Raw genomic sequence first — 11,880 nt, 5'->3', positions numbered from 1 at the left:
CGCCGCGTTTTTTTTTTTCAAATTGTTTCTTCGTGGGAGGGAGGCAGCTGCATGCCGCGAGTCCGTCTGACCGATGCGTCCTCCGCCGTCGCGCTCGCTCCGCTGGCCGGCTCCGGGAGAGGCTTTCTGCGTCTCTCCTCGCGGTTGACATTGGCAGAGCGGCGCACGACGTGGCGGCGTGGGTGAGATTTATTTGTGCGCGATTGCTGCTTCATGCCGGGCTTGTTCGGTGCTCGCTGGCCAGTCATCGGTAGGGCGTTATGCTGTGTTATTAAGTGTGAAGCACGGATTGCTACGAACGCGGCGTGTTCATGGAATGCCTGGGGTTAATTTCCTTGCTAAAGTTGCGACATTGCGTTGCCTTGACTCCCATTTGCCGTAGAGGAGTTTGTGGCGCACGCGTCCAATGTCAACTGCCTCAAGATCGGGAGGAAGACCTCGCGGGTCCTTGTCACTGGAGGAGAGGATCATAAGGTTAATCTTTGGGCTATCGGGAAGCCCAATTCGATATCGGTAAGACTTCTCGACTTCTCGACTTCTCTTTTGCTGACTCTAATATGTATGTATTACCTAGTCTGTTAAAGGTGATTGCGTAGTTGAGTAGGCGAATAGTACTCTGAAGTACTCCCTCTGTAAAACTTCTCGACTTCTCTTTTGCTGACTCTAATATGTATGTATTACCTAGTCTGTTAAAGGTGATTGCGTAGTTGAGTAGGCGAATAGTACTCTGAAGTACTCCCTCTGTAAATTAATATAAGAGCGTTTAGATTACTACTTTAGTATTCTAAACGCTCTTATATTAGTTTATGGAGGGAGTAGTTCATAAACTCTTGACTGAACCTTGAGTTGATTGCTGGATGAAAATTTCACCAGTTTAGCCCTTGATGACTTCAGCATGCTTCTCTTTATGTTGGTTTCGACCTACTACATGATTATGTGTTTGAGAAAGCTTGCTGTAGTTATCAGATTGTCACATATAATGTTTTTAGTTGATGAAACAGTTAATTTGATTCTCCTTTTTCCCCAATTAACTTGACTCACCTTTTTTCTTATCTTTTGGTTGTACAGAGTTTACCAGGGCATACAAGTGCTGTGGAGTCAGTTGCTTTTGATTCCACAGAAGTATTTGTGGCTGCAGGAGCAGCCAGTGGGACAGTAAAATTATGGGATCTAGAGGAGGCGAAGAGTACGTAACTATGGATACATGACTTAACCTATTTGTGTTTATGAACATCCATGCTGTGTCGTTATCTTTTATTATTTGCATAACTTGGCTGGTTATGTGTGCAGTCGTCCGCACGCTTACTGGACATAGATCAAACTGTATGTCAGTTGATTTCCATCCTTTTGGTGAATTCTTTGCCTCTGGGTCTTTGGACACTAATCTGAAGATATGGGATATAAGAAGGAAGGGCTGTATCCACACATACAAAGGCCACACCAGAGGGGTGAATGCTATTAGATTCACACCTGATGGCCGTTGGGTTGTGTCTGGTGGTGAAGATAGTGCAGTGAAGGTTAGATTTGTTAGCAATGCTTTTGTGTATTTCAGTTGCTAGTGTTGGTCATGTGGTTTCATTTCTTTCATAATCCTTTGGATAACATCCTGTATACGTGTGCTTATAATTTAGTATGAGTTAAATTTAAATTCTCTGCACACAACCTGTCTTTCTTGTACTTAAACTCAGTATGATCATTGCATTTCCTACTGTATTGAACTCATAATCGGTTTGGCCTTGGCAGATCTGGGATTTGACAGCTGGAAAGTTACTGCATGAGTTCAAATCCCATGAGGGTCAAATTCAGTGCATTGATTTCCATCCCCATGAGTTCCTTCTGGCAACAGGTTGGATTTACAGTTTGTAATACTGTCTGTTATCTATATGTTAACTTTTCTTTGCCCTTTTTGTTGTAGTAGGTACCTTTTAGTACTTTATTTAACTATCGAACTTCTGTCTTTCCTCCTTGTTAGGGAAAACACTTAATGCTCATTGAGAATGTACATGCTATTTAAAGACTTGGTCCGAAAATGAACCATTATGGTAATAAGTTATACATCATATGCATACTGGCCCACATGCAATATTTTGACTAGGCCCACCTATCAGTTTAATTAACTTCCATTTGTTTACTATCCGGGATTGCAAATGTCAAATTGTCTTGTTCTGACATTTTAATTTGTGGCATCTATCATGTATCTCAACCTTAATTTCCCTATCAGCTATTTCTGTCAGTGTCAGAAGTTATCTTTGCCTGTCCTATGTCTGATTTGCAACTATGAGTTTGATACATGAAACTGGTTGGCTCACTCAGGTTCAGCTGATAAAACTGTCAAGTTCTGGGATTTGGAGACCTTTGAGTTGATTGGATCTACTGGACCTGAGGTATACCTTTCTATTCGACTTTCCTGTGAAGATTATCCACCCTACCCAGTTTAACTTTGTCAAACATGGCAACCCAGAATTTTCTTTAAGCTTGAGGTTACTGGTTCCAGAACCATAATGTAGGAGAATAAATGTTGGTGTCTCTTTTATTTAGTCCCAAAAGTATTGTCTGAAAAAACAAACACAGGGGAAACACCTGAAAACCTCTTCCTGCGTTTGAAGGAAAATGTAACTAAATAGGAAATAGCATGCCACGATAGTGCTCATGACATCGTTGAACTTCTGTGATGCTCAATGCCCTAAATCACATTGCCATCTGTTGCGGTGAGCATCATGTCTTTATGTCATTAGCTTTACAAAGTAATTACCTTGTGGGATGTTTTAGTACATACGCTTTAAAAAACTAGTCAGGGGTGGCAATTTTAGATAGAAAACTGTATTAACTTTAATCCAGTGTTGTAATTGTTAATGATACAATAAGAATTCTGATACTAGCTTAAATATACAACCAGTACCTTATGTGCTCTCTTAGTGAAGTGCCATCTATGGACAACTGAGGCTAATATAGACTGCCAGAAGATGTTCTATAGAGAAGACATTTGAAATAACATTATTTATATAACCACATATCCATTTAACATATGCTTTCTTTGTTTTTGTTTATTTTCTCTACTGGTTCCCCAATTGGTGGCTGCAGCAGAGACCTTGCCTCCAATTTTAATAAAAAAATAGCCAGAGTAAAACAAATAGCACCTTGGCTAGTTGGGACATTATTTACTAAATAATAGCATTAATAGGTTTCTCCCTTCTGAGTCATCGAAGCAGTGCAAGAATGGGAAGAAACTAATATCACCTTAGTTGATGCTATCTTCTCTTATTGCTTAGATGGGTTAAATTTATATAGAATCTAAAAAGATCATGCATGAAAGAAAGTCTTGCAGTGAATTTCAGTTCAACTTACTTGCATAGATTATGAGTCCAAGGACTAGTCAAGACTAGTCTATGAGTCTCAACTCCAAGGCTGACTACACTTCAGTGTTGACTAGTGTCGATTAGTCACGCTTAGTCTATGAGTCTCAACCTCGGAACGACTCGTCGACTTGTAAACCTTGCTTGCTTGGCATTGGTCATGGCAGGGCTAAATATCCCCTCCATGTGAAATAAACCATATTACCCTTCAAACTAAAGGGATTAGTTGTAATCTCCTCCATTGATCTGTACTGAAATTTGTTAGCTTAAATGAATTAGGTGTGCTGAAGTAAGATCCCTTATCATATTCATATAGTTATTTGCTAATGTTTCTACTGCAATATCAGATGACAGGTGTACGATCTATGACATTCAATCCTGACGGAAGATCTCTGTTATGTGGGTTGCACGAGAGCTTAAAGGTAGTATTGCTGTTTCCTCATGTGACTGTTACTGCAGATTTTTCGTTTCCATGTCTTTCAGAGATAACTTCTCTTAAATTAAGCAGGTTTTCTCTTGGGAACCAATAAGATGCCATGACACTGTAGATGTGGGATGGTCTAGACTATCGGATCTCAATGTCCATGAGGGAAAACTTCTTGGTTGTTCTTCTAATCAGAGTTGTGTTGGAATATGGGTTGTTGATCTAACGGTATGCTATTGGCTTCTCAGCTGCATTGCTAATACCAATATCTTATTATCTGTCTTCTCTTGTTTTTAGTTGACCGCTAACCAAACAATAAATTGGCAGCGTCTTGAGCCACACGCAAGTGGTACTTCAGCATTACTTAATGGCCGTTCTGAATTGAAGGCTTCTTCAGGTGGCACTATGCCATTACAAAACGACAGTGGTTCAAGGGCTAACATAGGGCGATCATCAGCTCTACAAAATTCAGAGAATAACTTAAAGGCTTCTACAGGAAGGCTCTCAGTTTCTCAAAATTCAGATTCTGCACCCAAGGAGATTAAGCCAACAGCTTGTATGTCACTGATCTTCTCTTTTTAGACATGTTTGTAATTTAGTGTTTGAGACGCAACATATGTCTAATCTGTCCTTTGTCTGTTCTTGTTACGATAATGAAGCAAGTGGCATGGTCCCAAGCACTCCTCAAAGGGTCGGAACTGGCTCCAGTACTAGAACAGCTGGAAATTCAACTTTTGCATCTGGTGGCACCACTTTAAAGAGAAGTTCACTGAAGAGTAACAGCACTTCTAATCTTCATAATTTCAGTAAAACTGACGTGGTGCCTGCTGCTGTTATCATCCCAAGAACTAGCTCAGGAGCAGACCTTGGTACTGGTTCAAGAAGTTATGCTGCTGATGTGCCCCCTGTTCTTTCGAAGGCAAGCAGAAGGGCAGAGCTTGCTACTGATCCTAGGACAGAAAGTGCTGATGTGGCACCTGCTGTTGTTCCCAGAACAAGTTCAAGAATGGAAATGGCCTCTGATTCAGCACCTGATGCTGTTTGTAGGGTTGGCAGAAGGTTGGAATCTGCTGCTGATTCTAGGAAAGAAAGTGCTGATGCAGCACCGGTCGTTCCCAGGGCTACTTCAAGAATGGAAATGGCCTCTGATTCTGTACCTGTTCTTCCGAAGGCAGGCAGAAGGTTTGAGTCTGCTACTGATTCAAGAAAAGAAAGCACTGATGAAGCACCTGTTATTGTTCCTAGAGCAACTTCAAGAATGGAAATGGCCTCTGATTCTAGGAGAGAACCTTCTGCCGGAAGAGTATCACCATTTAGGATCCAATCAAGGTATGCTGAACCAAGGAAATCAACCAATGTGAAAGTTGATGCGGACAAAATTGATGTGGGAAGCAAAGATACTGAAAGTGACGACCTTACTTGTCAAATATTTCTTCCTCGGAGGAATGGTGCTGTTCAAACAGTGATTCCCGAAGAAACTCGTGAAGATGTAAAACATGGTACAGTTTACAGGTCGGGATTTTCAGGTTCAGCAGAATCAAATACGAGCCACCGGAATGATAATTGTATGTTCCTTGCCTTAACATGCTTATCTGTTTTACATGCTGCTGTAGTTTGATTTGAATTCTGTTTCACAACCATTAGTGGTGCCTGATTTGCCTAAAAAGTAGGGTCTGATTTCCTGCATCATGTGCTTGAAACATGATTCTTGTATGAGTAATGAAATTTCCATTCCCTTTTGTCCTGTACTGAATCAAGTGTTAGGAACAACTAAATTTATTTGTTCGAGGTTCTTTAATCATTTCTGTAGCTAGATCTTCTCCATATGCAATAGTTGCTTGTAAATTTGATTAATGAATCTTATCTTTGTTTGGCTGTGAAAACTTATTTTCTAAATGCTTTGGGAATTCTCTACTCTTATTGAGTTATTAGTTTTCCTTTGTGTTTTGGCTTCACAATTTTTATTTGACAAATCATGCATCACAATTTTAAAATTACCTGTAAATTTCATGTATAACTAAGTTGTAACTGCTTGAGCATTTGGTGCTCCTTTACAGATGTTCCTAGAATGCGTAAGCCAAGAGATAACTGCTACATTGAAGTTTCAAGAGCAGGTATATCATTTGCTATACTTTGGTGCTTGCAATAAGTTGTTCTGTAGGTCTGAATCGTGTAGTATTGCCAGGAAGAACAAGATCAATTGTTCCTAACTGGGAAGGCAGGGATCAGTCCCCAAGTCACGAAGAACCAACAACAAGCAATTCAGCGTTGGGGGCTCCTAGAGGCCGAATGTATTCATCTGTATGTGAGACAACCCATATGCTTTTCGAACATTCTGTTCATTTTTTGTTCTTACTGTTTGATTCAATGCACAAACCTTTTCTCTTTAGTTGTTGTCTACTTGATACTGCCGTTATATCATGTTTAACAAATTAGTTTTTTTTGAGATAACAAATTAGAATTTGGATGTATTAAAAGAAGAAAACCATAAACAAATTAATTTCTGCAACTTCTTTGCCTTTTGCAGAGAGGAAGCAGTCAAGCAGCTGAAACTAATATCGTAACTAGCGAGGAGGATGTTTTATCTGTTCTAATCGAAGAGCATGATCTATTTTTGAGTTCAACACGATCGCGGCTGACAAAATTGCAGGTCTGTATGGTGCTTCACTTTTTCTTTTGGGGTGTAATATTGTTATTCTGCAGGGGAAATAGGACCTCCTAATCTCAAATATCCTCAAACTAACAGTGTTACATTTAAACTGACCAAGTGACTAAGATATATGCTGCATGCTATCAATAGAATGTGAAAAGTATATAAATATACGCATTGTCCCATGTTCCAGAATTTAATAGAGTTTGTTTCTTCAGAATGAAATATGGCTGATTGAGCATTATACCACAATCTTATTCAGTAGTCAGCATAGTAAAGCACACCTGTGGATGGATAGTCTTCCAAACATGACTGCTAACAGACAGTATCTTACTGCCTCAAATGTTTTAACTGACTATAATTTACACTGATCCAAATGTCCAACATATCTTACTCACAGATTCTGCATCAAATGTGGCAAAGAAATGACATCAGGGGTGTTTTCTCGGCGCTCGAGAAGATGTCCGATCATGCTGTCAGTACTCTGTAACCTTTTTTTTCCTGTTCTGCATGGAATAACCGTTGCATTGTTGATTCATAATTATAAGATTTCTGCGAACTCCAGGTATGTGCTGATATGGCAAGTGTTCTGATGGAGAAAAGCGAAGCCATCACACTCGATTTATGTACCTGTATCCTGCCTGTCCTTGCTGACCTTCTGGAGAGTAAAACTGACAGGTAGCTCTTCTTGTTTTGTGTATTGTTAATTGTTATGATTATGTTCTGGGCTGATGTACAAACGGACAGTACTTGCACCGAAGTTCTGATTGATTCATATATATTTTGTTACCGTGAGTTGCCATGTCACCGTTCATCCATTTGTTTATTTATTTTTACATTGCAACAAATCTTTCCAGGCATTTAGCTGTGTCACTGGAACTGGTGGTGAAGCTTGTCAGGACTTTTGGGCCTGTAATACATTCAACGGTGTCGGTTGGTCCATCTTCTGTTGGTGTAGATCTTGAAGCAGAGCAAAGGTATTGTTTCAGTAAAATGTTTTCCTGATATGCCATCACTAGAGATTACCTTATGTTATTTTACTTGTCTTGTCATCGTAGGCGGGAGAGGTGCAACTTATGCTTCATAGAACTGGAGAAAGTTAAAAATAAGCTTCCTTCCCTTATGAGGTACCGGATAATCTTAATACTTTTTTATTGAACATCCTGGATAATCTAAATATGATAGTTACATTACTGATAACCTGTACCACCAGTCATCAGTATTGGAGTTTTGGACCAGCACTATTCTGAACTGAAGTCAGTACAAGAGTTTGCCCTTTATGATGCTCATACTTTGTTACTTTTCTGTTTACAGAAGAAAAGGGGCAGCTTCAAACACAGCGCAGGAGCTCAGTCTCGTCTTCCAGGAAATTATGTCGTAGACTTACCACACATTCTCAATCAATACAAACACACAGTTGAACGGGAGATGCTTTCTTTCCCTCTGGTCTCACAATGGAGCGCTCCTTTGTTTTCGCGCTGCGGTGAAGCCCCTGAGGTCACGCCCGTGGTAGTAACCTTTTGTTGCTACTGATCCATGCCCTTTGTACAACACTAACCCTTATTGATTTGGCATCCTTGCCATTTGGAAAGAGAAGCCGCCAGAGCATCATCCCTGAGCCGAGCGCGGGGCGGTGTCCCTCGCTTCATGATTGTTTCACCGGCTGGCTGGCTTCGGAAGGTGTTCGTTTGGTCTCGACCTCGAAGTCAGAAGGCCTTCGCCCGTGCCTGTAAATGCTGTAGCCTCTCTCGCTCTGCTTGTGTATCAGCTTGCTTTTTGGTATGGTAGTTTGTTGTTGGGCTTGTATGATGTCTGGTCGATGCAGTGACAAGATTGACGAGTGAGTGTGTGTGTGTGTGTGGATCTGATACATGTATAATTGTACACCATTTTTTGTTAAAGAGTTTTGACACATCAACTTTTTATTTGTCGCGCTGTGTCCCCTGGAAGTGTGGAACGATTCCACTCGGTGAGTCGATGTCGACGCACATCACATCTAAAAGAGCTCCTTGTCCTCCAAAACAAAAAATAAATAAATAGAAAACTAAGAGAGCTCCTGCGCGATGCCCATGACCGTCAATTCGCCACGCCTTCTTGAAGCCACACGTAAACATGCCAGCCTGTTTAGCAGGCTACAAGCGAAAAACAAAATAAATAAATTCGCACAGGTGGAAATCAAACTCCCAACTTCACTCTATATTATGACCAAACAAAAGTAAAACGCAACGGCAGGCTTAAAGTATAAAATACAGTAGCAGATCGATTTATTATTATTTTCAACATTTCTTTGAAGAAATGGGAACAAATTTTGTTAAAAAAATATGAACAAATGTTTTAAAATTGTGAGAAAATTGAGAAAACAGAATATTTTTGTAAAACATGTTTTTTGAAAAGTGAACAAAATGCAAAAATGTAACCAATTTATTTCAAAAAAAGGTTTTTTTTTCTAAAATTGTGAACAATTTTATGAACTGTGCACAATCTTTAAAAAGGGGAATTAAAACACACACTGAGATTTTCTTACTATACAGTGAACATTATTAAAATACACACTGAACATTTTCTTAATTATACGATGAATGTTTTTTAAATGCCTGATGAACAATTTTTTTTATACACATTGAATATTTCCATCAATAAGGTGAATTGTTTTTAACATAAACAATTTCTGAAAAATTGTGAAAATGGGAATTTAGAACTTTTTTTGGAATTTGCAATTCTGATTTTTTGAAACGTGATCAAAATTTGAAGAAGATGGACATTTTCTGAAAACAAGAACAAAATTTAAAAACATGAACAATATTTGGAATTCCTAACATTTTTTGAAGATTGGAATAAACATTGAAATAACATAAAAAAGAAAATAGAATAAATCAAAAAGTGAAAAAAGAAAAGGAAGAAAGGAAAAGAAGAAACAAAAAAATGAAAAATAAATAAATCGAATAACATGAAGAAAATCGGAAAAACCTTCTAGAATGTTCCCAAAACCGGTTGCTCCTTGAAGTGGGCCGGCCCGTGTGGCTTCGTCCCTTGCTCCTCGAAATGAAAAATATTTTTTATCTATAAGAAAAAATACAATCTGTATGAAAAAAATAGACAAACATTCAAAAAATGTTAATCATGTGTTTGAAAATATTAAACAAGTAAACTATGCACAATCTATATGAACAAGATAGACCTCAAAACATATATTAAAAATGGTAAACATGTATAAAAAATGTTTCTGCTATGAACGGAAAATGCACAATGTGTATGAAAAAGGTGAAAAGCAAATAAAACCAAAGAGAAAAATAAAAATAAAAATGAAAAATAAAAAGAAAACAGGAAAAACCAAAGAAACCGTTGCAAAAACAATGGAACATAGTGAAAGTTGAAGAAATAACCCGAAGAAAAGAAAGAAAGAGACAGATAAAACTGAGCAAACAAGAAAAAGGAAAAAGAAATATCAAAGATATCGATGCGAAACAGCCGAGCAATTGTGAAAACCAATAAAAACTGAAAAGAAACAAAAAAACAAAGAATAATGAAGAAACCTGATGGATTCTGACAAAGAAACAAAAGAAAAATCAAGAAAAATGAGAAAGAAACTAAGAGAACCGCTGAAAAAGGAAAAAACGAGTGAAACCGTGAATGAAACGATAAAACCTACTAAAAACAAATAAAAACAGAAAAACCAGTGAAGAAAAGAATTAAAAGATAAAAAAATGAAAAAATAGCAAACGAAAAATATATATATGAAAATGGGCCGCCCAGTAGGTGCACGTGAGGGGTAGATCTTTCAGCGAGATGGAAGATACATTCGCGTTGAGCGAGGTATATAGTTTTCGCACACATCTAATACCTAAATCGCCAAATCTTGAAAAACCCCCCTTCCATGCCGGCGACGCCGACACTGGAGGCTCAGGCTCCTCCTCCGGTTTTTCGGGAATACACCAAGGGCGTATCATTTCATTGATAGGATTGGAAGAAGATGAAGTATAGAGGGAGCTGCTCCTAATGGCGTACACTAGCGGCCACTAAGGCCTTGTACAATGGGAGATGCTTAGGTGCTTAGATAAATAAACCAGATTTTTCTTAAGCACCGGTGCTTATTTGTACAGGGTAGACGCTTAACTAAGCGTCTCTCCTGTAAAAATAGGCACCGGTGCTTCAAAAAATCTCAGTTTATTTTTATAAGCACCCCTCTAAGCATCTCCCATTGTACAAGGCCTAAGAGAGCTAAGTGAGCAGCGGAGTGGGGGGTGCTCAGCCCAAGTACAATGATGCGATCTAGTCCTTTGGTGCCCGCTTTTTCCCATTGCTTGGCATCGTCCTTGATACAGGCTACCAGAGTGGTCACCAAGACCCGGGCATCGTCGAACATCACACTGTTGCAATGCTTCCAAAGGCTCCATGCTGTGAGGATGATGATCGAGCACACGCCTTTGCGCTGGCAGGCAGGAGATACAACTATTGCATCGCTCCACTGGGTGAAGAAGTTGTCAGCTTCGTTCGCAGGGGTGCGACAATGAGACGACACCAAGAGAGGACCTTGCTAGAATTTTTCTATTTTGGGCCAGCCCAATAGCAGTTTTAAAATTCCTAATAAATCCTAGAGGTCCACGCAGCCCATTCGTGCAAGGCAAGAGCTGGAACCAAAATTTAGTCCTACATTGCTAGTTTGGTGGGAGTTGGACCTCCTTATAAGGGAGGTTGCACATGTATGAGCATGAGAACAAGAGGGACATTCACGCGCGCTCCTCCTCCGCCACCCACCTCGCCACGACACGCCACCCCACGCCACGGGTTGCGGGAATGAGCCGATGTCTAAATTTTTACCACGCACAACGGGTATACGAATGGTCACTCCGGAGCTGAAACATTTTTCTGTAGTGGAGATTGAATCCGAACGACGCGCCTCTTCGGCTGCAGACTGTTCACTTCATCTCCTTCTTTTGCTTCACCCCCGTTGCTGCCTCCTGTACGGGAGAAGGGTGATAAGGTTTTTGGGAGCGCTCTGCGCGACTACTCACTAATTCATCATGGACAATCCGGACGCCGACGACCACTTCCCCAATGACGACTAATTCCCCGACATCGACAACCTCTTCGACGACATGGCCGACGAGGACGTCGACCCCAACACCAGTGCTTCTGCCGCTGTTCCATACGTACTCATACTCTTTCTGTTTGAGGTTCTACCATAGTTTCTTGCTTTAGTGTCTGCTCTAGATATATTCCATTCTAGTTCATATATGCATATGCCATTTACCTTCTTTCTGTTCGATTGCATGACTTGTTTTATCTCTGCTATAATAGTCATATTTTATCTAGTATTTCTCTTAATAAAATCATTCTGTAAATTGCTCATATTTCCAACAATCCAGAAACCTAATTATAGGAAATTTACCCTGAGTGATTTTGCTGCTTCCATGAGACCTCCTATGTTTGAGGGTATCCACTATAAGAGGTGT

The 11,880-nt window shown here is 39.8% G+C and overlaps 1 protein-coding gene across 1 annotated transcript; it reads left to right on the top strand.

Annotated features, from left to right (window-relative positions):
• Positions 1-382: 382 nt before the first annotated feature.
• Positions 383-8,345, top strand: LOC123047407 (katanin p80 WD40 repeat-containing subunit B1 homolog KTN80.3; the record flags this gene model as incomplete). The annotated part of the gene is given in 17 exon segments (XM_044470950.1): positions 383-513; positions 1,069-1,186; positions 1,291-1,517; positions 1,744-1,846; positions 2,314-2,384; positions 3,701-3,775; positions 3,862-4,005; positions 4,105-4,333; positions 4,437-5,342; positions 5,835-5,891; positions 5,963-6,078; positions 6,305-6,427; positions 6,828-6,902; positions 6,993-7,105; positions 7,285-7,404; positions 7,486-7,554; positions 7,742-8,345. Coding segments are annotated over 17 exon segments (2,744 nt in total), but the record flags the coding sequence as incomplete, so codon positions are not given.
• Between the last annotated feature and the right edge of the window lie 3,535 nt (positions 8,346-11,880).

This window comes from Triticum aestivum, chromosome 2B (assembly GCF_018294505.1).
Source record: "Triticum aestivum cultivar Chinese Spring chromosome 2B, IWGSC CS RefSeq v2.1, whole genome shotgun sequence".
In the NCBI taxonomy this organism is placed as follows: Eukaryota; Viridiplantae; Streptophyta; class Magnoliopsida; order Poales; family Poaceae; genus Triticum; species Triticum aestivum.
This window is presented reverse-complemented; position numbering and strand designations above follow the sequence as displayed.